Below are 24,656 nucleotides of genomic sequence, written 5' to 3'. Positions count from 1 at the left end.
TACAAATTGCATTCGGCTAATAGATCGGAATGTCATACGCATCCAGATCATACAACCATGTGTCAATCGACTTCTGGTCATACACGCAGTCCATCACCGTGCCGTTATTCTTCCACAACGGACGCAGAGGCCACGAGCAAATCTGCTGCTCCTGTCCCTCGTAATCCCCGCTCAGCACCGTTCCGTTCAGAGTCACCGGCTCAATGCCCTTCTCGACCCAGTTCATCAGATCGCCGAGCGAGTTCTGGGGGTAGGGTCCATTAGGCTGCAGGGAGTTGGTGTTGCAGTGAGAGGCACCCGGGACCAGGTAAAGACGGTAGAACTCGTTCAGAGCCTCAACCGAAGCGTTGTAGGTCTTGTTGGGGAACATGACATCGCGGACAGACTCAAAGTAGCGCACCGAAGATGCCGGGGGAATGCTGTTGTCCGATTCACCGTGGTAGTGGATGACCTTGCCACCGGCAGCTTGGAAGCGGGACAGATCGGGCCAGGTGGTCTGCAGGACATCCTCGTAGCGCTGGAGACCCTCCAACATCCAGTCACGTAGGGTGTCGTAGGTGACGTTATCCAGGTTCGAGAGGTTGTCGAGGTCCAGCAGCTGCAGGCCGTGAGTCACCCACTCGCCACCCAGCTCGGAGATGTCGATGCCGTAGGTGCCGGTGGTCGAATCGTAGGAGGTCTCGGCGTCGGTAAATTCCGAACCAATGCGGTACCAGAAGTAGGCCTGGCGACCCTGAGAGTCCTTCAATCCATCCAGAATAGTCTGAGCGACACGCACACCCTCCGCAGTGATGGTGCCATTCTGGGCCGGGGTGCTCACGCCCATGCTGGTACTGGCGTTGCAGGCGTAGGGCTTACCGATGGTCGACTTCAGGTCAAAGTTGAGCTGGCAGAGATCCGTGCGGGAGATGACACCGTCCTTGCGGCCATCGAGCTCATCACAGGCATCAATAATTAGAGTCACCATCTCGGAGAACTCGCAGTTCTCAGGGTAGTAGTCGAGGGTCTGCTCGACGACCTGGGGCACCAGGTGGTTCACCTGCTGCTGGCCGTACCTGATGGCAGGAGCACCAATGACAGCACCGTCCCACTCCTCAGGAAAGCGCTGCACCTGACTCCAGCCCTCACGGCCACCCTCGGAGCAACCTTGATAGTAAGCGTAGAGCTTGTCAGACATGCTGTAGAAGTTCTTGGTGAAGGCCTTGCCAATGGAGGACATCTCGTGGTGGGCCTGGTAGCCGAACATGTACAGGGCATCGTAGTTGGCGGTACCGTTCACCAGGGGATACACGGAGGAGAACTCGGTGTCGAAGCTACCAAAGCCACCGTCGGTCCGGCCGGCGACGGCACCGTAGGGAAGACCAGCAGGCACGTTGGAGGCAACGTTGATGGCGAAGCCGAAGCCACCGGTGGACACCCAGCGGTTCTGGAAGTCGTCAGGAGTGGGCATCCAGAATTGCAGCAGGACGCTGTCGTCTTTGCCAGCATGAGAATAAGTCATGGTGATGTTGCAGTAGTCATAGGTCCCCGCCGGGTAGTAGTTGGATCCGGCGGTGGATTCATTGTAAACAGGAGCAGCCGTGACACTGGAAGGGTTGGTGACCACTCCTTGCACGAGGCCGGAGGCGGGCACAGCAGCCTTTGCATGAGCAGTGGTGCAGACCTCTTCAAGAGTCGCGGCGCGCACGAGGGCCGCCGCGGAGACGGTCCAGAGAAGGAACTTGGACATAACGAGTGACCAAAGGTAAAGAGACTGAAGGAGAGACTGGTTGAGTAGAAGATTGACTGCAGAGGGATGCGGCAGCATTTATAAACGGTTGAGATGGTGCTGGATGGTCCTGCACCACCGAGAGCAACGTAATCCACCCCACCTACGACTCATTGGAAACAACATCTTGATTGAAGTGCGGTAGTCCGCCGGTTCGGATGCCACTGAGAATTGATTCCGGCTGACGAAGCTGAAATGATCAAGGTTTCGCTGCTGCCTCGAGACGGAGCATCTAGCGGAGAAGGCAATAAATAATGGATCCAGATGACGAGGCCTGTAGGTACAGGTTCTGATGATAAGACGAGATCGGGTCTCAGCAGTTGGCATACTGGGGATAAGCTTAAAGCTGGTCCACCAGGAAAGGAGCGTTGAAACGGACTAACGCGGCTGGCGGCGATCATCTTCCGCAAAGGTGAAAGTCTCCGCAGCACTCGCTTATCCGGAGCATGGTTCCTGGCAGAACTGCATGGTTACAGGCACTAGAACGATGCCCTGCGTTCTAATCTCCAAATCTCGGTATACTGCCGAACAAAACAGTCAGCCATTGCAGTGATCTGTGACCGGAAGCTCCCTATCATTTTACTCAAGTAGTAATTCCGTTGTTTAGGCTATAGAAGCTAGGGTTATTGCAGAATGCGGTAAGTAGGCGAACTCGGTATGGCCCGGTTATCGAGATAGGACGGTATATAGGGTGATCCAATCTGTTCGCCCTGCCTTGCATGCCATGGTGGTTAGAAGATATTCCAGGCAGAATATCAGATCCTACTGAGAGACTGAATGTTCCATTTCAACTTAACATTCGACCAGACCAGCTGCGGGAGGCCTGTAGAGTAGGATTTGGAACCATGGTCTGTTGTGGGGCAACACGTTGCAATTGTATGTGAACCAGAAAATTATTTAATCGAGATCAGTCGATTCTTGGGTCTGTTGGCTGAAGCAGAATCTAAGGACAATATCCTGCTTTTGAAACAAACAGTCTGCCGCTGTACGCAGGCCGGAACATCAACTTTCGTCTCAGCTGCATTATAAGAAGGTGAAAAACCATGATACTCTGGTGAACCATTCAACTACCAGGATGTGACCCTGTCCTCAATTCCTCCACGGAATAACTGACCGGCGGAGGCAGTAAGCAGTATCTGCAGAGTCTGCTGCGTCCTCAGTCCCCATAGTGTATAAAGTAGTAAAGCCAGACCCACCGGGGTGTTCTGGAACTGTCGAGTCTGATAGAAAGATGTGAATGCAAGGCAGACGGTGAGTGGAGACGCTGTGCGCACGTGATTTAAAACGGATAGTATCGTCGCCTCAGGCAGATATCTAGCCAGAACCGTGGATGCAATAGCCATGGATGGTGGTTGGTACCTGGCTAGAATTTTCCCCCTTTTTTCGCTTTTTTCGCTTTCACTACCACAAATTCCATTCAAAGTGGATTCCAAGGGAAAAGAATTACCCCGGTGCCCGAAGTTGCTGGAACAAGTACTATTCAGGTTCTAGATCAACTGCTGCACTTGAGGAATGAATAGTACTACCAAGTCATCACACCGCCTCCATAACAGGAAGGACTATTTCTGCAATCTGACTATTCCCGATCGGGATACAGTGGTTGAATCTGCAAAGAACTGAGGATGCCTGTCTTGCATTGAGGATGCTGCTAGAATATTCATAGATTGTATATTTCAATGCTAGTGGATCTATAATGTACTAACTATTCTCTATTTTGCAAAGATGTGTAGAAATATTGTGAGCTACTAATACCACGAGGGAAATTTCTCCCTTCATAGAAGCCCGAACTCTGGATGTGTTCTTATCAATTATATATATATATAGCTTCGGAATCATCGTCAGTACCAGTTTCACAAGAACTATGCCTCAACTTTCAAATTGACTACTACATACAATTGCATGAACTTGCTGAACGGCTCAAAATGATTGAACGACGACTGTTAGAGTATAACTGAAGTAATGACCCAAGTGGCTCTCTCGTGTATCATAATTGTAGTACCGTTTCCATATAGACATGTACCTGAGATTGGACCAACTATAGGAAAAGCACGGTCGCCTAGTCTAAGGAACGCAGAGTTGACACTCTCTGGGTATCTATCAATGGATGTGAATGCACTCTCGGCAGTGACTGCAGGTATGGTGGTACATTGACCATTCCGGTGCATATGTTAAGAGATCTACCATGTTATCAATTTAATTACAAGATCCACTGTTCGGTCGATTGCAATAGCTTGGATGCAGCTGGATGATGGAAAGATCGCTCAAGTCTATATTTAACATTGGTCTATCATCCGGGCCAACCATGGCAAGCACACACACAAGTATAAGTTTTGAGGGAAAAATATGTATCAAGAAGGGAAAGTCGACCGAAAAGAACACCGGCACACAAAATCGGGGCTACCCAAAAAACGAGAGAACTCCAATCACCAAGAGGGGGAAAGGTGGCGGGGAGGGAAACCCCGTGTCATCCGTTCATTTCCTTTACAAAGCAGCCAGGGTCATGAAGACGGCCACCACGGCACCGAAGAGGGAGCCGGAGAGGGTGCTGGCGCCGTTGAAGGCAGCAGGGGAGGAAGAGCCAGCGGCCGCAGAGCTGCCGGAGGAGGAGGACTGACCGGAGGTGGCCGAGGTGCCGGTGCTACCAGAGCTGCTGGAGCCGGCGCCGGAACCGTTGGCGATGACACTGGCGGAGGGACGAGCAGAGGCGGAACCGCTGGGGCGGAGGGGGTAGGTGCCGTTACCGAAGACGGTGCCGTTCACGCCGGGGCGGCCGCCAACGGGGAAGGTGGGCTTAGCAGAGGCGGAGGCGGAGGTGGCGAAGGCAGAGGCACCCGCGGACTGGGAGCCAACGGCCTTGCTGCTACCGGCGGCGGAGGAGGCAGCGGCAGAGACAACGGCGGACGAGGAGGAAGTGGTGGAGTTCTTGCAGGACAGGTCGAACAGAGGGGTGGTGGAGAGAGTGCTGCCGACGATACCGAAGCTGGGGTTGGGGGTGGTGGGGGAGGCATCCTGGAGGATGTACCACCAGGTGTTGACGTTGCCGAAGAGCGGGCAGCCGACCTCATCCCAGTAGGTCTTCGCGTTGGCGATGGAGGCGACGGCGTCACCCTGGGCGTCACCGCTGACGGGCCAACCGGTCTCGGTGATCCAAACCTCCTTGTCACCAGCGACGGCCTTGGTCTTGGCGACGGACTCCTCGAAGAGGGTCTTGGCGTTGTCGATGGAGTTGGCCATGCTGCTCTGGAAGAAGGGGTACCCGTCAAAGCCCAGCCAGTCGACGGCCTCGACGACGGCGGAGTTGGAGCTGTTGGTCCAGGAGTCCCAGGTGTCGACGTGACCGATGGAGACGTCGGCGAGGGCGGTGCCGGAGATGATGGAGCGGACCTCCTTGATGTAGGTGACGAGCTCGTCGGGGTTGACACCGACACCGGCATCCGCCTCAACACCCTCGACGGAGTTGCGGTAGAGATCCTCGGAGCCGACGGAGATACCGACGACGAGCTTGCCGAGCTGCTCACCGTACTGGGAGATGGCGGACTTCAGGGCGGCGAGTTCGTTGTCCATGCCACCACCGGAGGCCCAGAGACCGAGCAGAAGGGAGGTGTCCTGGGCGATGGCGGCGGGGATGGCCTCGATGACGTCGCTGGTCGAGTAGGCTTGCTAGAAGGAGTTAGCAGGTGCAATGCAGATACAACGGGGATCAACGTACGATCATGGTGTAGAGACGGGCAGAGGTGAAGCCGGAGGTGCCGACGAGGTTCTTGGCGGCCTTGAACTCGGCCTCGAAGTCGGCCTGGAACTTGGAGCTCTCATCGGAGAACTTGTTGCCGTAGTTGAAACCCTGGTAGGCGGCCTCGGAGGTGGCCAGAGTCATGGCGAAGGCGGCCAGCTGAGCGAGCTGCATCTTGGAGAGCATGATGACGGTCGTGAAAGAACGTAGATTACTGTAAAGAGTGGGTAGATAGAAAAGAGAGTGACACGCTACAAGAGCTGAGCGAGGGAGTGAATGAGGGGGAAGAAAGAATGGAATGAACAAGGAATAAACCGAGTTCTGCGATGGAGATGAAGAGGAATGAAGAGGAAGAGAGAGAGAGAGAGAGAAAGAGGAGAAGAAGAAGAAAGGAAAAGAGGAGAAGAAGTAAGATGCATGAGGGGAACAAGTCCGTCGTAAGGGAGGCAACCGAGACATTCTAGACTCCAAAGCCCGACGAAGATTGGCCTGAGCCTGGAAATTCGACTGCCCCGTCAGGAGATCTCTGTAGCCAATGAGGGGGGCTCGTGCCTGAGTGGGGATCCACTGGCCCAGTGTTGGCGAGTGGGGTTGTGGCTGCCACATGGTCCAATCAGGAATGTCACAAGTGTTCCTGGCGGGATGACAAAAGAGCGCAGTGGGTCGGGAGTGTGCTTGGCGAGTGGTGATTGGCTGCCAGAACAGCCACGAAATTGACAACCCGGGCAGCCGAGTGGCAAATCCGTGAGCCAATAGTAACCAGATAAAAATAGCAAGCTATTCTTAGGGCCGATGCTTGTTCTTCATAAAAATAAACCCTTTGCTTCATTTCAACGGGAATTAATTCATTAGTTTAACTGATGGAGTGGGGAGATGATGCTTCTAGCCCTTTTCCCCTGGCCCCTGATTCTCTTTTGTTGCTGCTACTGATCCATAATGTGGATAGTGCATCTGCCAGTGCCTGTCCGTGATGGGACTGCGGCACGGGTTCCCCCTCAGCGGGGGTTTAGGGAGGCCCCTTCTTTGGTTGGAGGAATTGGGAGAAGCCCGTCCAGACCGGTAGACAGTCCAGTACAGAGTAGATATTAACTGGGTTTGTTGGTGGACGGAAACTAGTCAGCCATCCTTTCCTCGTTTTGGTTGAATGCATTTCCATGTTTGGCCCCCGGGCTGACGCGGTCGGGCAGGAAACTTCCCTGCAGGAACAGAGGACGGTCCAGACACACCCAGGGGTTCCTACAGTAGTGTATCTATCTATCTATCTATCAATTCTTCTAAATTTCACTGTCTCGTTGTCACTAGACAGATCATCTGCCGAGGATCTCTTCATCCATGCACGCATCATCACACATCGAGCACAACATCGAGGCATCAATTCTGTGGGGAATTTGGCCCCAGAAAGGATGCTGAAACTCGACCCCAACTGTTGCACTGCCTGGCATGTTGTTGGTGTTTTGGCAGAGATTTTATGTAGTATTTATTTAACAAGTGGACAGGCACATGGTCGAGTGCCAGGGATCGAGATCTGACCGAGGTTACTCACTTACAGAGTGGTGATTTTTTGTTCCGCAACGGATCTCGACGGTCCCTGAGGTGTCCGCATGGAGCAAGGATCGTCCATCTCCCACACAGGCTTAATGCATGTACCTGCGTTGGCACCGCCGAGCTGTCTCCGTAAGAAAAGGGTAGTGCCTGATTCAAGGCCACTCATCCAGTATAACCATTATGCGACCGTGCAAAGTCGCCCGGTAGGGGTGGGAAGTGACCTCGTGTACACAGTATATCTTTTCAAAGCCCGAATCTCCCTGCCGATCCTACACACGCCGTAATTAGCTTCTTGGCCTAGACCAGTGCAATTGAGCATGATATGCCTAGGATACTCTGGGTCTTCCAATGCTCAGAGACTAAGTAGTGAACAGCCTGTCCTTCCACCGGTGGCATGGCGAGTGGCCGCCTTTATACCCTCCCCTGGCCCCTATTCATGATATTGTCAGCTCAACCGTCCGGACCATTCCTCAATATCACGGTCGGGAATTGTCGGGAATTGTTTCCGCACACTTCTCGAGACTGACACTTCAGAAGTAAACCCAGACACCACTTTTGTAACTATCTATGACACGATTCACTTCTTCACGGACTCCTAGAAGCAGAGAGGTGAGGCTCAAGACAACCATGATGTCCAGTAACATGCTCTTCAAGAAACAAAGCCATTCACATGCATGCCATCGATAGTTTAATTATCCCATCCAATGACTCCATGAGATGGACACGTTCATGATGACCTTCCATTACTGGCTGGGGCGGTCTCAGTATAAAACCACCAAGCCTATAAATAACCTCAATCACCACCACTGGTCGATCCTCCGACGATCCTCCAGTTCACAAAGGCATTGTATGACATATAAGAATATGCGGAGAATGATTCCTTACTATGAAAACCTCGTCTGTTGCGGCCCCATGGCCCCCAGGTCGTATTCCATTCCTTCCCGGGCTCCTGCGGGCTGAAACGGTTCTTCATCCTCGTACCTGGATCGCTAAATTGATAAACACGTTCAGGGTCTTCTCCAGCATCTAGTGCCTCGTTTAGGCCGTTGAGCCCTGCAGAGCTTGGGGGCGAGGATCTACCAGGCATCCTCAACGGTCGAGGTCAACCGGGATAGCATCATCTGCTCTGTGACAGTCACCACCTCTGCAGTGAATATACCTGTGTCTAACGTTCAGAAACATCACTCGTCACACAAAGAAGATGAAAGAGGGACAAGAATATTGCTCAACCGCTCTCAACAACATGCTCAACGATATTACCCCGCTGATGAAACGGTGACGAGACATCGGATCTCTGGCGACAAGCTCGCTCCGACTCACTTGGGGGCCAAGCTCCATAGACCTATTCAGAAGCAAGTGAATGAAGACGATGTGAAGGAGGTTCTCCCTCGACGATGAGCTATAAAAACTGGCTGCTTGCCCCAGTCATTCTCATCATCATCATCATCATCATCATCATCATCATCTCTCTCATCTCCCTTAGTATCTACTAAATACCTTCCATCCCCACCATCACCTCACCATGGCCTTCAAAACCACCAGTCTTGCCCTTCTCGCCCTCGCCGGCTCCGTCCACGCCCAGTCCGTGGATGGCGACAAGTTCAACAGCCCCACGGCCGGTCCCCCGGCCAGTTACTTTGCCGCGGCCACGACCCTGCCCGTCGCGGCCCTGCAGTCCGCGGCAGCCAAGGCGAGTTCGGTGCCCTCCAAGGCCACGTACCCCGTCAATACGGACAAGAACTCCCCCAAGTCGACCATTCATAACGACTGGGTCAAGTTCAACCAGGTATGTCTGAAGCCCCTTCGATGGTGGCAACGTTGCTAATGGCTACAGGGTGCCGCGCTCAGCTGGGTCGCCGATATGGATGTCGACTGTGATGGCAAAGACTACAAGTGCAAGGGCAACGGAGATGGCTTGCCCGAGACCAACTGGGGAGCTCTGTCTGCCTATGAAGTGCCCTGGATCGTCATCCCCGACGAGTTCCTCACGGCCAACGAGGACCTTTTGCCTGGCAACAACGTGGCCGCAGTGATCTGGTAAGTCTACTCCCATACATTTGAATCACCATACTGACTACCCACTAGTAACGGCAAAATGTACTACGGCATCCTGGGCGACTCCAACGGCGACGACCCCGAGGTGACCGGCGAAGCCTCCTGGCTGATGGCCCGCACTTGCTTCCCGGATGACGATCTCAACGGCGCCGAGGGACACGCCGAAGCAGATGTCACCTGTATGCCTTCTTCCCCTACTGACATCATATTGTATATCCTAATAAAGTATAGACATCGTCTTCACCGGCGACGACGCCGTCCTCCCCAGCAGCGCCCTGGACAAGAACTACATCACCAACTTCAGCACCCTGCGGTCCATGGGTGACAAGCTGGTTGGCGCTCTCGCCTCGAACTTGGGTCTGTCCAAGTCGGGCTCTGGCTCTGGCTCTGGCTCTAGCCCTAGCTCTAGTGCTAGTGTGCCCTCCAAGACAACTCTGGCCACGAGTGCCGCCACCAGCGCCTCCAGCACGGCGAGTGCCTCGGGCTCCACGGCGACCTGTTCCTGGGAGGGACACTGCGAAGGTACGTGGATGCTCTGGTTCATACGAATACAATGGCTCGTACTGATGTTTTGTAGGTGCTACTTGTTCTAGTGAGGATGACTGCTCGGATGATTTGGTCTGTAACAGTGGGAAGTGCAGCTCTCCTGATGATGATGAGGAAGATAAGGATGAAACAAATGATGATGATGATGACGAGGATAACAAGGATGAGGGTGACGATGATGAGGATGAGGACGACGACGACTCCGATGACTCCGATGAGTGATCAAATGCTATTTATCCAGCACTATGTCTGAGAACTACCCTCTCAGCCAAACCCTCACCCTTATTTCTTACATGATTTAATAACACTACTACAACAAATACCATTCAAACAATATCACAAACATAACACCCCGCTTAACAGGTAAATACACCTGTTTATATATCAATAAACAAAAATAAAATCCTCATTCTTCAAATCCGTCGTATCCGAGAACCCTTTATCACCATCTCCTCTCTCCCCCGTCACATTCACATTCACATTTACATCCTCCACCTCAAGCACTTTCCCCTCCTCTCCAGCCTTCTTCCTAAGCATAGACTCATCGATAATCTGCGCCGACTTGCCTAATTCTGTCCTCCGTCGCGCATGTTTCCGATTGAGGTAGATGAGGTAGAGATTAGCCAGTCTACACGTATCAGTCAGTCTCAAAATAGATGGAAAGGAAGGAAGGAAGGATAGACGTACATAGCAAACACCGCAACCAACACAAACAATATCAGATTCGATATCAGACCTGGTCGATAGAGCGGTGCTTGCGAGGTGGAGTAGAGTTGGGGACCGATGACCTATTATTATTCCTCTTGTCAATAAGGCCACAGATGTATAGTAGTTACCTATTGGGCAAAGGGAAGGGGGAGAGTAATACATTTCCCGCACACATCCCAATCAACACCACCGCCGACGTACACTTCCTCTTGGTATCTCCGGCCGTGTTTTGCGCTTCCCACGCGTATACGAGGGGAGTTATGGCCGCGAGGCGGGATACCTACACACATATATACATGTCATTCATCGTCTCGATGAATACATTGGGTAGGTGAGGGGTGAACGTACCAGGTAATATCCAAAAAGAAGCACCCCCTTCTGCTCCCTCGGCACGACAATCATCAACAATGTGCCAAGGGCAGATATCCCCGCGAACATCGCAATCACGAGCCCCTTGCGCTGGAACCGCGTCGCCAGCCATCCTCCGCCGAGGATCGCAACGACTTGAATCACCCCAAAGGGGATGTTGAACAGGATGGTTTCGAAGGATCCGTAGCCGAAGGATTTGATGATCAGGTTGCCGAAGGTGCTGATGCCGCCGCTGGGGATACTATATTATTCCATAGGTAAATACGTATATGTAACTGTAGAGGAAGGGGGGGAACATACGAAATCGTTACGATAAGGAAAAACCACAACCACGTCTTTATGTCGTATACCGTCTCCCAAACGTGATCCCATCGCCAGTCACGCGAGATAATGCCCATTTGGTTGGCGCGGAGGCGTTCCACGGCGATGATCTTCTCGCGCGAGGAGAGGAATTTGGCTTCCATGGGAGAGTCGGGCATGAAGATGAGGACGAGGGTGGAGTAGGCGACTGTTAGGAGGCCGCAAAATATGAAGATTATCTATCATCATTATCATAGTTAGTATATGAGGTATGGTGATGGGTGGGAGACTACCTGGTAGGAGTAGAGGGTGTCGCTGTGGATGTGGCCGAGTCCGTAGGTGAATAGGCTTCCGACCTATTCTCATCATTAGAATAGCGTGTATAAGAGGAAGGGAAGGGGGAATACTATAAAGGTCACCCCGTTCATCCCACTCCATAGCGCTGTCCGTATGGTCTGCTCGCCTCGTCGCCACCACATTTGCGTGACGGCCACACAGGAAGGTGCTGTTTCATTAGCTTCCCATTCGATGTCTATGATACGAGCTGCATACCGATCATCGCTTCAAATGCCCCCAACATCAAACGCAGCCCTAGGAGGCTGGCAAAGTCCGTGCACGCCGCCATAATGGCCAGCGAGCTTCCCCATAGCAGCGCGGCAGTCCCGATGAGTTTCCCTGTCGGAGCCTTCACGAGAAGCAGAGCAGCAAGAGGCTGGAAGACTAGCTGGGCAAGGTACAGAATCGATCCCAACCATGAGTACTGTTGGCCGTGCAGGTGTGCATCCTCGACGAGGCCAAAGATGGACACGTACGACAGCGTCGACTTGTCCAGCTGTTGGAAGAAGTACGCTCCTAGCAGGAGAGGCAGAATACGGAGGTCGATGCGTCGAAGAACCTTCTTCTCTTCTTCTGGACTGAATGTCCGTTCTTCCACGTTGACTGTGGCTAGGAAATCTGCTGCTTTTTCTCTCCCCGTGCCGTGGGCCGGGGGGTCCACGGCGGTGATGGCATCCTCTGTATGAGTAGCCATTGCGATAGTTGCCTGCACGAATAGAGTAGATAGTGATTCTACTGATTTATATCCCTCGCCAAGATACCCGGCAAAGCCACAGACTACACTTCCATCAATCAAACCTGATCGTATACCTACCGAGGCTATCTCACTACCTTTTCAGTCGCCTGATCTAACACCTTACCCCAGATTATCCTCCCCCAGTCTCCCCGCATCTCGGTCTGCTTCCGGTTGATGGAAAAACTAGCCCTCTGCGTGGGGGAGTGGGATGTCCGTGCGAGATGCACTTCGGGTGAGTGTTTCCCGACATATAAACCAGCTGTCTCGCCATGGTCATTCCCTCTCATACATAGCCATAACCACTCACTTCAGAAGCATACTTACAACCAGCAGAGCAATGAAGAAATACGCCCTAATCGGCACCGGCGGCCGCGCCACATTCTTCTACACATCCATCGTGCGGGACTTCCCCAACACCGCGCAACTCGTCGCCTTCTGCGACACCAACACCACCCGCTTAGCATACGCCAACACCCAAATCCAATCCCTCGGCCACTCTGCAATCCCAACCTACCACGCCCGAGAGTTCGACCGGATGATCGAAGAAACCCATCCCGACGAAGTCATCATCACCACCATCGACCGCACCCACCACCAATACATCATCCGCGCCCTCGACCTCGGCTGCAACGTCATCACCGAGAAACCCATGACCATCGACGCCCCCCGGTGTCGCCAGATCTTCGACGCAGTCGACCGCACCCAGCGCCACGTCCGAGTAACATTCAACTACCGCTACGCGCCGCACAATACCCGCATCGCGGAGCTATTAGCCAGCGGTGCCATCGGCGAAGTCCACGCCGTGCATTTCGAATGGGTGCTGAATACCTCCCATGGAGCGGACTACTTCCGTCGATGGCATCGCGATAAGAAGAATAGTGGGGGGCTACTGGTGCATAAGTCGACGCATCATTTCGATCTGGTGAATTTCTGGCTGCGCACGAGACCCGAGTCGGTCGTTGCGATGGGGGACTTACGGTTCTATGGGAAGGAGAATGCCGAGCGACGCGGTGAGACGAGGTTCTATTCGCGTTCGCGTGGGAGTGAACTGGCGAGGGATGACCCGTTTTCTTTGGACCTCGAAGGGAATGACAAGTTGAAGGCGCTGTATGCGGATGCCGAGTGGGAAGATGGGTATTATCGTGATCAGAGCGTGTTTGGAGATGGCATCAGCATTGAGGATACCATGGGGGTCATGGTCCGGCATCAGTCCGGGGCAGTGTTGACGTATAGCCTCACGGCGTATGCGCCGTGGGAAGGGTTCCGGGTGAATTTCACGGGGAGTAAAGGAAGGCTGGAGGTGGAGGTTGTGGAGCAGTCGTATGTCAATTCGGGGGGTGAGCAGGCGTTGGAGGGTGCTCTTGAACGACAGACGATTCTGCTAAGGCCGTTGTTTGAGAAGCCCGTGGAGATTGAGGTGCCTACGGGTCAAGGGGGTCATGGGGGAGGGGATCCCCAGTTGTTGAAGGATCTGTTTGGTACGCCGGATGCGGATCCGTTGGGTAGGGCTGCGACGCATGTCGATGGGGCGTGGTCCATTGCTACGGGGATTGCGGCGAATGAGTCTATGAGGAAGGGGGAGGTGGTGAGGGTGAGGGATTTGATGCCGTTGTTGTAGTTGAGAGCTAGAGAGTCGGAAGTGAGATTATGGATGAGTACTTTCTACAGAAGCCTATTGACCCTTGCCGTTAGGTCAGGGCTTAGATGTCCCGAGTCCAGTTTTAGGATAGCAAACTCTCTGGCTCCAAGACAGAACTCAATGAATGGATGACGTCTAGGCTCTGTGGTTGATGTGATACAGTAGTGAAATATCCATTTGCAACGGTGCTACCAAATACTCATACTCGATAAACAAATCAAATGCTTAGAGTAGCGTCATTTGGGTAACGTATCACAGTTATGCAGAAAGTGTCACTAAGCTACACAAACAGATATAAAGTAAAGTATTTCCAAAGACTAAGCTCTCAAGCTCATCCCAGGTCCCCTACCGTCCGCCATCAGAATAATCAGCGCGATCCGCCCCCTTACCCCTCCGCTCTTGAACGACATGACAGAGCATGAGCAGAGGTGAGGCAGACTCAGTAATTGTAGAGGTCGCCGTCAAGTTCAGCGTCACCACGCTTGTAATTATACAAATCCCCATCAAGATCAGCCTTGCTGCGCTTGTAGTTGTAGAGATCTCCATCGAGTTCAGCGTTGTCTCGCTTATATCCGCCCCGTTTGTAGTTGTAAAAATCACCGTCAAGCTCTGCCTCGCTACGTTTGTAATTGTAGAGATCCCCATCGAGCTCAGTAGTACCTCGTTTGTAGTTGTACAAGTCACCGTCTAGCTCGCTGGTGGATCCCACCGCTGGATGTGTTAACATGTTATCGCTTCATGGAACCAATGAGTTACTTACCAGGCAAAGCTGCCGCTATACCAATAGCAAGGCAGAAGGAAACTATAACCTTGGGAGCATACATCCTGGCTAATTCGAATAATCTTTCGTCTAGCAGGATAAGATTGAAGCAGTCCGTGAGGAATATTGTGCCCCAAGCAAGTGGGCTGATGCTGATATACGTATGGAAAGGGCACGTACGGTGTCGTGTAGCCCTTTATATAGACCAACATGGTAGCTAGGCTTTCGCACATAGTGACGAATATCACACCGCGGTTGGTCGCTCGAGCGTACGAGGCAGTGTGTAACAAAACCTCCTCATCGCTTCTAGGAAGAGTATGACGATGCTGTAGAACACATGCTGATCATATTGCCAAATGTGAGACATATATGCGTGATCGGCCGTGTCATTGCTGATGTGGCCACCCATATTATTGAATATCGTTTATTCCTTTTCCTTTCTTCCCAAAGGATAGGGCATAGAAGCATTCCTTCAGGGTTCAGCCTGGATAAATGATTGACGAGGCAATAGCTTATCCTGCTGTGACTCCAAATTACTAGTAATCGAGTGCGAGTAAGTGGCACTGCGTTGCTTGGCATCAATAGTTCAGCGGAGATGCATAAGTAAACGGGCCTTTATGAGACTGGCTGGTCGTCAGTCATCGTAGGTTTGGTCGTTAGTATCTTCCGAGTCATATTTCAAGTGTGATGCTCCAAGAGGCTAGCCATAAAGTCACAAGAACAGTATAGCTATTGTCACGGAACAGTGCAGCCTTTACCTCGTCATAATCCACCATCACTGCAAGATGACGGTGGCAAGAGCACTGGCCCATAACGTAAACACAGCATAGCCCCCATTCATGATCACTGATATGCCGTCAGTCTAAGCACCAGGGAAGATCTGCACATCATCTAAGCAGATGGCACAGAATCTCCTCGTGCGGGGAAGCCAACCAAGCACGAAGCTCGAATAGTGTACGCTTTGACTTGCACCAGCGATTAAAGTTGTACAGACTCCTCCGCTCGGCCTATGTCGCATACCAGACTTGCGGGAAATCCATGCACGATAAAAATGTTTCACAATTACCCAAATTGGCGAAACAGGCAGTGATGGACTCCTAATCACCCTTTGACTTGGATCCATTTCACCATCTCTGTTTTGTCCATTTCTTCAAACTTCTCGACATATGACCTAGAAACCCTTCGCTCTGCATCATCAACAGAATGTCTCTCGCAAGGCTCAGCACAATGTATCTGGCTCTGAAAAGAGACAGGAGCTACAGCACTTCCTCCGAGAGACAGCCTTTATCAGACAGTTCAGAAGAGTATCACGACGAGTCCATCAACAAAGAAGACTTCGATAACGGCACCCTCTACGCGGACCACCAACGTCAGACTTCCCTTCGATGGAGCAGTCTATGCTTCCATCTCATTCTTGCCTCCATCTACGGCGCTGCATTCCTAGCAGCAACATACCGATCGACGAGCAGTATCAGATGTCAAGACAGAAAATCGGATCATCTCATCGCGTGTGAGTCTAGCCCAGTACGCCAAATACAAATGAGATCTTACTGACTGGAACATCTAGCCCCATTATACGAAGCAGTAGAAATCGAACGAAAAACCATCAACGCCTCCATCGAAACCGAGAATCCATTCAAGGGTGCTCCATCAGAAGAACTGGACCACGCATGGCATCAGCTATTCATCAATTCGAATATCCGAGTGACTGCCGAAGATCTGCAGAAGATTAATCGCACGTCTGTTCCGATTCATGATGAGAAGGGAGGGTATTATGCTATTCCTGGTATGTCAACCCCATCCTCATATATAGCCCTAATAGAGAGTATGTCTGTCTGATAGAAGAAGATGTATATCACCAGTTACATTGCCTGGTAAGGACCCCCCATTTTTATATACACATAATGAGTGATTAACTATGATCAGAAATTCCTCCGCCAAGTAATCTACCACAGCTACTACCACGTCGGGAAACCAACCACCCCGATGCACATTGGTACGTCCTGCACGCATAACATAAATCCCCACTGAATTAGTGAACCGCCACTAATTCTAAGGAAATGAAAGAACATTGTATCGACAACCTCCGCCAAAACATCATGTGCAAAGCCGACATCGCTCTGCTAACCTTCACCTGGGACCCGAGTGATCGCGCCCCGAAACCCAACTTTGTCGTCGAGCATGAATGCGCAAACTGGGAGAAAGTAGATAAATGGGCTGAAGAACATCGATTCGATATTTTTGATGAGACTACCTTGGTTCATCCTACGCTGGGACCGTCGTTCCCGGAGAGGGAGTATAAAGCTACTGGGAGGATTCCGGGACATCCGGATTTTCATCCGAATTATCATTCGGATTATCATGGGGATAGGGATGGGGTTTGATGTGCTCAATATACTGTCTTTTGTTGTGTTAGCATGCTATGCCGATTATTATGGCACGTAATATACATTAATCTATGGGTGTATACATCTATTTTTCATGCTTAGGCAGGAATAACTCCCTGCGGATGATGAAACGTATTCTTCGGATCCAACTCTTCCTTCAACTCCTGCAACCGGGGCAGATTCTGCCTCCAATACTTCTGCTGCGCATTCTCCATCCGCGGGTCCGGACACCCCATATACGCATGTCCCGCGCTCTCTGGCACCGCGCGCGCAAGCACATCATACAGTCCATCGGTGAACTCGTACGTCGTCTCAGAGATCGGACCCACAGGGTTCACCATGAAGAGCTGGACCCAGAAGAGCACGTCTCTGTGCGCGTACGCGGTAGCATCTTCAGCGACGTCGTTGATGGCTCCGCCCTCCAGACTGAGGGTGACGAACCACACCGGCGTGCCGGCGGTGTGGTTGGCGATATATTCGAAGAACTCGTCGATTCCAGCGGCAGGGATCAACGTGTCTTGTCTAAATCCCAGGGATTTGGCGTAGAACCAGGTCGGGGTGTTGCCGACCAGCTTGAGCATGGTATCTTCCAGGGCGTGGCCGACCATGCCGAGCCAATCGGTCAGAACCAGGACATTACCCGGGTTGCTTGGTGCGAAGTGATCCTCCAATCCCAAGGCATCGTATTGTTCCTTGGATCCGAAGAATAGTCCCTCGAGGATGATATCGCCGTCGAAAATGACCATGTTATTGTAGAACTGCCGGGTGAGGTTCTTCGCCGAGATGAAACTCTGCCAGTCCTTGACGAACTGCGCCTTTTCGGCCGTGCTGCCCAAGTTGAAGGTATACGAGTACTGCACGGCGAGACCCGGGGCCGGCTCCGTGCGCACTTTGAACTCGGTCACGATGCCAAAGTCGGCGGCGGCGCCCTTGACGGCGAAGAATACGTCTTGGTTCTGGGTGTTGGAAGCGCGGACGATGCTTGAGTTGGCCAGGACGACTTCGACTTCTTCGACGTGGTCGAGGGCCAGGCCCCATTGGCGGGCGGTAGGCCCGAGTCCGCCGATGGTGAAGTGTCCGCCGGTTTTGATGGTTGGGCAGACGCCGTGCGCCATGGCTCGTTTGCCGTTGTTGTAGAGTTCGATGTCGACGTCGTTCAGCGTCGTGCCGGGTCCGATGATGGCTTCGTATGTCTTGTCGTTCATGGAGAATTGCGTGAAGTGTTTCATGTCGACTACTACTGCTCCGTCTGCGCCGCCGAGGCCTGTCGATGCTGTTAGCGTAATCTAGAGAGGTTGTTTCAATTGAAGGTATATTACCATAATTTCCAAAACTGTGGCCGCCACTGCGAGCCTGCACTTTGTAGTCATATTCCGATGCGCACTTGACGACGCCGGCGACTTGTTCTGCGGTCTCCGGGTAGGTGATCGCGGCCGGAGTCACCGGGAGGTTGAGGTTGTATGTGTGGACATCCGCGGTCCAGAGAAGCTGGTTTGGGAACTCCGCGAGGGCTGAATTACCTCCCAGGGCGGATATTAGACAATCGCGCCCTGCTATACTCGTAGTATTGCCCATTTGAAGAGAGTGGTCTTGATGAGCTCAATCGACTTACATTTTCAAATGGAAGAAAACAAAATAAGGCTGCCATGCTCTTTTTATTGTGCCGGGAGATGCCGGTCTGCAGTGTGGATACTACTCCATGGCTTGCCAGATACGAAGAACTATTGATCCAAGTCCACGCACTTCCTTGGTTTTGATCCGATGTTGAGGGGCGTGCCTGAGTCAAAAGCTGCGATAGCGTTGGTTGCGTGTCGATCCATGCCTTAAAACTAATGCAACTTTGATCGGAGTCTCCACTATATCCCCGCCAGACCAAATTTTGTCTGGTTTACCCCTGAATTCTTACCTTTTTCTCTCAGCTGAGGCCAATGGAGTGAAAAAGCTGAAGATGGAACCATGGCTGGGAAATTTTTGAGCCTTGCTTTTCACCATATTGTCACCCAGTTTGTCCGAGCGAGTCATGCTGTCTTTTACAATGTGTTGCTTTGGGTTGTATCTGAACGGGATATTTCTGTCACTACTGGAATTCACCGGCAGTGACTGCGTGATCATAAATGGCATTTCATGTCTCATAAGATGTCTGCTGAGGAAAGGTGATGCCTTAGGTTTAGAGCACCAGTGGCGGTACTACTAAACATGATCGTTGACTGCACCGAGTAATGCATTCAATAGCAGTACTCAGCTCTACATCTGAAACCTCAAAGCCGGACTCATCCGCTTCAGCTTCCGGCTCACCGGGTTCGGAGCATTAGTGGTCGTGTTATACGTCGCCAGGGAATCCAACACCTCCCACTGGATCGTGCTGTTGCCCTCGCGGTAGGTACTCTTGGGCGTGCCCACCGTCTGCAGACTCGACGAGACGGGAATCTTCCCCGTCGCCACATCCTTGCCCCCAATGACACGCTCAAACATCTCCAGCGCAAGCAAGGGCTGGTAGAAGGGAACCTCATGTCCACTCTCATACACCCGCACAAAGGCAAACTGCCCCGCCTGGCGCACCTGGCCGTGCGTCACTCCATCCGAGGTGATAATATTGGTGTAACCCGCACTGCTGAAGTTGGCGGCCTTGACCTGCAGTGCCACGGCTTCCCCGCCCAGCCAGTTGCAGTTGTAGTCGGCATCTCCGGCATACATGACCACCGTGACGCCCTGCTGGAGCAGCTTGCCCACGTCCTGGATGGTGTTCATCAGTCGGCCGTCGTCACCGGTGGACGAGAAGGCTAGTCCCACGGCGTTGTTGCTCTCGGTGAAGTTAATGTATGCGCCGAGGGCAGCCTGCACGGACGCCGTGTTCAGGTAGTCGACATAGAACTCATACGGGAACGGGTCCGGAGTGAGCTCGCGGAAGTCGTACTCGTCCCGACCGGAGTAAATGTCGTAGATGTTTTCGACTTCATTGGCGCAAAAGTCGTCGGCGGTGCTGCAGATCTCATCGATGCCCCGGGCGGCGCAGTCGTAGAGCTGGTCGAGGCAGTTTCCAGGGCCGTAGAGGTTGTTGTACAGCAGCGAGCTGATGGACTTGTTGAATGGCAGGTAGTCATAGGTGTTACCCGGATATACCTGTGAATCCAATTAGTGCCGAGCAGTAAGAAAAAAAATATTATTGAGAAGGGTGTACCGTGAAGTTGTAGTAGGCCTGGTATTGGATGATCGGGTCATACCAGCCATTGCCGATCATCACACTGCCCAATTGGATCTTCTTGGCTCCCGGCTGGAGATGGGCATTCTGCTCCTCGATGTACTCATTGAAGACAGGCCCGTAGTGACCACCATAACTCTCCGTGGTGAAGTGGAAGGTCTCGCGCGAGTACTGGGGAAATGCGCCCATGAAACCCTGCAGGGCGCGATAGAAGTTGGGAGCGGCGTTGTTGGTGGAATTGGCCGTCAGGCTCACGTTCGGGTAAGAGTAGGTGCCACAGGACTGGTCCGCCGCATAGTCCGGGCAGACTAGAGAGGGCAAAGCAATGACATTATCTGTGGAGGAATCTACATAGCCGGGGACCGGAATGCTGTAGGAGAAGCCGGTCTGCACAGGCTGGTCGATGTAGAGCATGTTGCTGGCGTTGTTCCAGGAGTACGGGTTGTTGTAGACGGAGCCATTGGCGTCAATGCCGCATGGGCCGTTCTCTTGGAACAAGCCGATCATGGAGGAGGAACCAGGACCTGCGAATGGTTAGCCATCGGAATGTAATGATGACTGGCGTCAAACATGCCTCCATTGATCCAGACGGTCAAGGGAGCCTCGGTGGGATCTTGGTTGCGCGCCTCGAAGAACCAGAAGAAGATGTGCTCATTCTCGGCCACATCGAGGTAGCCGGAAAAGCTCTTGACATTGGGATCGGTCTCGCAAATGCCAGTGGGCACCTGTTTATAGCGGACGGGAATATCGAGATATCCCTTGGTGGAATTCAGATCTGTGGGGGGAGCCACAAACTGGGCCCGAATTGCGGGCAGCGCAGCCAAGGCAGCGACCCAGCGAGAGGAGGAATACATGGGGACCACAGACGACAGCCAGACCGGGTGGACAGAAAGCTCTCGGAGTGAAGATATTCAGAGCATGCTCTCAACCCTTTTATCAAGAGCCAGTCTGCTATCTTCTTATCGTGAAAAAGAGAAAAGTGGAATAACTAACGGTGCTTAGGTGACTGAAGAGATAAGTACCGCTTAAAGCAGACGCGTGACCCGCCGATCGCAGGCCGAGCCGACGGAGTCCGTCAGTCTCCGTGAGCAACATCATTCTATAAGATTCTCTACATTGAGGCTTCTTTTGATTAATTTTGTAAATTGACGTAACTTTTTCTTACTACACTCCTCACATATCTATCCTTGAATGGAGCGGCCCGGGCCGGAAGGGACTCCCTATCTTGAGCAATTTGAGTTCAGTGTCACTGACGGAGAGGAGTATATGAGGATGTGCGTAGAAGGTACTAAATCTGTTGCTATGCCTCATAGCAGCTATAGAGGCTGTGTTATGGACTTCACTGTGTCAAACTATGCCATCTATCATATTCCTGGCCCCCGGATCAACACCTTGATCGAACCGCTTCCCGGATCCGACGCCGTCTGAAATGCCTTAAAGGCGTCTTCGAACGCAAAATCATGAGTGATCAATCGATCCAGATCGATCGCTCCACTGGACATCACCCGGATGGCGCGTGGCCACATGTTGACATAGCGCTGCTGGAACTGCAGGTCGATCTCACGCTCGCTCAGGCGCATAAATGGAAACTGAAGCGTATCCTTGCCCACACCTACGACAAAGACTTTGCCGCCAAACTTGACACTCTGAATCGCTCCGGCAATCGAACCCTCGACTCCCGTGCATTCTAGAGCAACCGCGGGCTCAAAATCCTCCCCGCCCATCAACTGCACCACCCGAGCTGCAAATTCCTTGTCGGTTTCTTCCGGCTGGACCTGCAGGGTTCGAGCAGCAGGCACAAACTGTCGCGCAAAGTCCAGACGCGCCGGGTTGACGTCGCTGATCGCAATGGGATACGCCCCAGCAGCGCGGCAGCATTCCAGCACCACCAGCCCAATCGGTCCCGCGCCACAGATCAAGACCGGGTCACCAAGTTTCACCCCCGATCGAGTTACCGCGGTGAGTGCGACACTCAGTGGCTCCAACAAGGCGCCTTTCTGATATGAGAGAGCGCCGATGTTGTGACACCAGACGGCGGGATGATTCACGTAGGTCCGCAGAAGACCATGAGATGGTGGGCTTGAGCGGAACTGCAGATTCTTGCACCCATTGTAGCGTCCGGTAAGACACGGTTCGCAGGCCTTGCATACAATGTGAGGTTCGATAGCGACGCGATCTCCGACTGCGAGTGTCGTGACAGAAGGGTGGACCTTCACAACGAGTCCCGCGGACTCATGCCCCAATATATGCGCGTCGTTGACTACCCACGGACCGATTCCGCCATGTTTCCAGAAATGTACGTCTGAACTGATGTGCTGTGATTAGTTCGACCATGGATGAGGTTGGGCGGCAGTGCTTACCCGCAAATCCCACTGTACTTGATTGCTACGGTTACCTCTCCCTCCGCTAAGCTCGACCCATCGATGACCTGATCGAGGGTGGGTTCCGCCTCCTTGATGAAGAGATTATGATCCGGGTCAGTATAGACGCCTCGGTTAGAGAGTAAGTCCATATTATCCATAGACATGTTGCTGTCCAGGAATACGCTCTTGTTAATGACTGAATCAGCTTATCTGGCTTCTGGGGATATAAATAAGGCCATCTTCGGAATATTTAAGCCATCCCAGGAATCGAGTTCAACATCATAGATCTCTCGATGTTTCGGGAAATATACGCGGGCGTGGGGAAAGCGGGGGCGCGCAACCCCGCCTCTTTACAGGATTGACTTCGATTGAAGCTGCAGTTCGCAAGATTTACTACATCAGGTAGCTCGATCAAGTGGAGTGATCGGTTGACTTCCTGGTGGACAAGGGATGGCACTCTTCAATGTATTGGGGCTTTAAAAGACCCAAACAGCACCTATGCTGGGAGTGACCGATCGTCATTCTTCAACTTGACATATAACCAACTCACCTACTATCAGCACTCGCCCACAATAAATGTACTTAGACACTCCCCGAATGCCACGAGAAGGATTCATATGGATAGGACGGTCGCAGTGTAATCCCTCTTCATTAGCACGGCTTCGAGGTTAAAACAGAATCCGGACTACCTCAAACTGGGTAGAATCAGCCTTGGGGGTCGTGTTGCGCAGCTCAAGGGCTGTGATCAAGAGATGAGGTCGATGTTTAGCGCGCACACAGCTTCCTTTAAGGCATCGTGCAGGAAATTCTTCCTTTACCGAAGTGCTTCACACCCATGCATTATGCAATTTATATGATCAAGATCGCCACCATGGAACACGAGCGAGGCACATTGTCTTGGCGCGCACAATCCTTGACCACTACAAGGTGCCCCGGGTCTTTGATTTCCCTGTGATAGCAATCACTCAAACAGATGGCGGGTTTCTTGGTTCTCCTGTTACTGTCACCCTAAAGGATGGGAAGGAGTTGGTGTCCAAATCCATCATCTCGACAATTACCTTCAATCCCCTCTTTCTACGCTCAAGGTTGTTCCAATGAATGTAACCCTGGCTAGAGCAGATAGGCTCAAGCAAGTTCAGGAATGGGTTCAATGTTAGCTGCGAGAAGGCGATATGCTCCATACAAGCGGCTTTGCAAATGGGAGCAACGGCAACCATACCCTCCTCACTTTGCTTGCCCCTTCTCGGAACAATCTGGACCCCCAGAGGAGAATATCCGTCTGGTTGACTATCCGATCTACGGGTATAGAGATTGAATCTGCATATAGTCATCTGTAATGAGTCATATGCCGGTGAAGTCATGCCGGTGCGAGGACCTGGATTCTTGCACAAGTATCATGATGAAGCAGGCAGGTGTATTCTGTGGAATGGACTTTGCGGGGGCTAACGTGGGTTGATTCCAGGTGCCTTCGAGGACGCTTATCGAGTCACTAGAGAGTTTTGCGACAGGACTACTAGATGATGAGAATTAGCATGTACTTTATACAGTCTTCATAAGTAGATTGAATCCAGAATTTGAGCCTCCTGTGCATACATCTCCGTGTGAATTCAGTGTGAACTTTCTTCCAGGCAGTGAAGACCAGCCGCTGCTGTGCGCGTTCAAATATATAGTTGGCTAGTACTAGTACCCATTGTCTAGGATAGACAAACGGAGTACTAGTCGTAGTACTACGGACCAAGATAGAAGTCACGTCTTCTATGCAGAAGACAACCTCCAGTCTTAATGAAAGTACCAACGGCATAGATCTAGATGTATGCACCTCTTGCATTCAGCTGCATTATACGCCCTGAGTATCTTACCATACCAGACACATGCGGGAGAGTGAGTGAGTGGGACCCCGAGGCATGTTATTTTTAGTCGCACCGCGGCATTATTGGCTAATCACGTAGGCGGAAGGTATTGATACATCATCTGCCATACCTACAATACAGGTCTCCATGCTCTTCAGCGTATCTATCCCTGAAATGCACCGATGGCAGGCCATGACCTCTCTCACGTGATGGTAATACAGAAACTGGCGCCACTGCGTCGGTTTGCCGGAAGCGCCGTGTCCCGCGATCATACGACGCCCACCACCGAGTCTTGGCCGAGGATCACCGCCCGCCTTTGCCTTCAGGCAGCGCAGTTGGGGATGGAGTTCACCTGTTCAGCCTAT

At 52.2% G+C, this 24,656-nt stretch overlaps 10 protein-coding genes across 10 annotated transcripts; 3 read left to right on the top strand and 7 right to left on the bottom strand.

The window, feature by feature from the left end:
- Window positions 1–16: 16 nt before the first annotated feature.
- On the bottom strand, window positions 17–1,729 carry ASPBRDRAFT_134424 (uncharacterized protein; the record flags this gene model as incomplete). Its single annotated transcript, XM_067618607.1, has 1 exon — window positions 17–1,729. One exon carries the CDS (start codon window positions 1,727–1,729, stop codon window positions 17–19), a length of 1,713 nt encoding a protein of 570 aa, XP_067475237.1.
- Window positions 1,730–4,249: 2,520 nt separating this feature from the next.
- Window positions 4,250–5,684, bottom strand: bgt2 (GPI-anchored beta-1,3-endoglucanase EglC; the record flags this gene model as incomplete). The annotated part of the gene is made up of 2 exons (XM_067618652.1): window positions 4,250–5,428; window positions 5,478–5,684. 2 exons carry the CDS (start codon window positions 5,682–5,684, stop codon window positions 4,250–4,252), a joined length of 1,386 nt encoding a protein of 461 aa, XP_067475236.1.
- Window positions 5,685–8,565: 2,881 nt separating this feature from the next.
- On the top strand, window positions 8,566–9,866 carry ASPBRDRAFT_33828 (glycoside hydrolase family 75 protein; the record flags this gene model as incomplete). Its single annotated transcript, XM_067623163.1, has 5 exons — window positions 8,566–8,829; window positions 8,878–9,080; window positions 9,129–9,277; window positions 9,330–9,620; window positions 9,676–9,866. 5 exons carry the CDS (start codon window positions 8,566–8,568, stop codon window positions 9,864–9,866), a joined length of 1,098 nt encoding a protein of 365 aa, XP_067475235.1.
- A 162-nt stretch (window positions 9,867–10,028) lies between these two features.
- On the bottom strand, window positions 10,029–12,051 carry ASPBRDRAFT_199686 (putative MFS transporter; the record flags this gene model as incomplete). Its single annotated transcript, XM_067621359.1, has 8 exons — window positions 10,029–10,272; window positions 10,332–10,432; window positions 10,513–10,632; window positions 10,701–10,962; window positions 11,022–11,260; window positions 11,315–11,377; window positions 11,429–11,526; window positions 11,574–12,051. The coding sequence occupies 8 exons, from the start codon at window positions 12,049–12,051 to the stop codon at window positions 10,029–10,031; spliced, it is 1,605 nt and encodes a 534-aa protein (XP_067475234.1).
- Window positions 12,052–12,393: 342 nt separating this feature from the next.
- Window positions 12,394–13,921, top strand: ASPBRDRAFT_47513 (Gfo/Idh/MocA family protein). Its single transcript, XM_067625866.1, has one exon. It carries the CDS (start codon window positions 12,431–12,433, stop codon window positions 13,709–13,711), a length of 1,281 nt encoding a protein of 426 aa, XP_067475233.1. The 5' UTR covers window positions 12,394–12,430; the 3' UTR covers window positions 13,712–13,921.
- Window positions 13,922–14,171: 250 nt separating this feature from the next.
- ASPBRDRAFT_58559 (uncharacterized protein) lies at window positions 14,172–14,556 on the bottom strand (the record flags this gene model as incomplete). The annotated part of the gene is made up of 2 exons (XM_067627920.1): window positions 14,172–14,443; window positions 14,493–14,556. 2 exons carry the CDS (start codon window positions 14,554–14,556, stop codon window positions 14,172–14,174), a joined length of 336 nt encoding a protein of 111 aa, XP_067475232.1.
- A 1,163-nt stretch (window positions 14,557–15,719) lies between these two features.
- On the top strand, window positions 15,720–16,957 carry ASPBRDRAFT_660526 (oxidase ustYa family protein; the record flags this gene model as incomplete). The annotated part of the gene is made up of 4 exons (XM_067628641.1): window positions 15,720–16,002; window positions 16,060–16,278; window positions 16,402–16,488; window positions 16,560–16,957. 4 exons carry the CDS (start codon window positions 15,720–15,722, stop codon window positions 16,874–16,876), a joined length of 906 nt encoding a protein of 301 aa, XP_067475231.1. The 3' UTR covers window positions 16,877–16,957.
- Window positions 16,958–16,977: 20 nt separating this feature from the next.
- ASPBRDRAFT_134677 (FAD-binding oxidoreductase) lies at window positions 16,978–18,454 on the bottom strand (the record flags this gene model as incomplete). Its single annotated transcript, XM_067618634.1, has 2 exons — window positions 16,978–18,143; window positions 18,199–18,454. The coding sequence occupies 2 exons, from the start codon at window positions 18,452–18,454 to the stop codon at window positions 16,978–16,980; spliced, it is 1,422 nt and encodes a 473-aa protein (XP_067475230.1).
- Window positions 18,455–19,123: 669 nt separating this feature from the next.
- Window positions 19,124–20,932, bottom strand: ASPBRDRAFT_58556 (uncharacterized protein; the record flags this gene model as incomplete). Its single annotated transcript, XM_067627919.1, has 3 exons — window positions 19,124–19,999; window positions 20,058–20,602; window positions 20,653–20,932. 3 exons carry the CDS (start codon window positions 20,930–20,932, stop codon window positions 19,124–19,126), a joined length of 1,701 nt encoding a protein of 566 aa, XP_067475229.1.
- A 510-nt stretch (window positions 20,933–21,442) lies between these two features.
- On the bottom strand, window positions 21,443–22,590 carry ASPBRDRAFT_134293 (NAD(P)-dependent alcohol dehydrogenase; the record flags this gene model as incomplete). The annotated part of the gene is made up of 2 exons (XM_067618592.1): window positions 21,443–22,385; window positions 22,439–22,590. The coding sequence occupies 2 exons, from the start codon at window positions 22,588–22,590 to the stop codon at window positions 21,443–21,445; spliced, it is 1,095 nt and encodes a 364-aa protein (XP_067475228.1).
- Between the last annotated feature and the right edge of the window lie 2,066 nt (window positions 22,591–24,656).

This window comes from Aspergillus brasiliensis, assembly GCF_001889945.1.
Source record: "Aspergillus brasiliensis CBS 101740 unplaced genomic scaffold ASPBRscaffold_14, whole genome shotgun sequence".
Taxonomy (NCBI): Eukaryota; Fungi; Ascomycota; class Eurotiomycetes; order Eurotiales; family Aspergillaceae; genus Aspergillus; species Aspergillus brasiliensis.
This window is presented reverse-complemented; position numbering and strand designations above follow the sequence as displayed.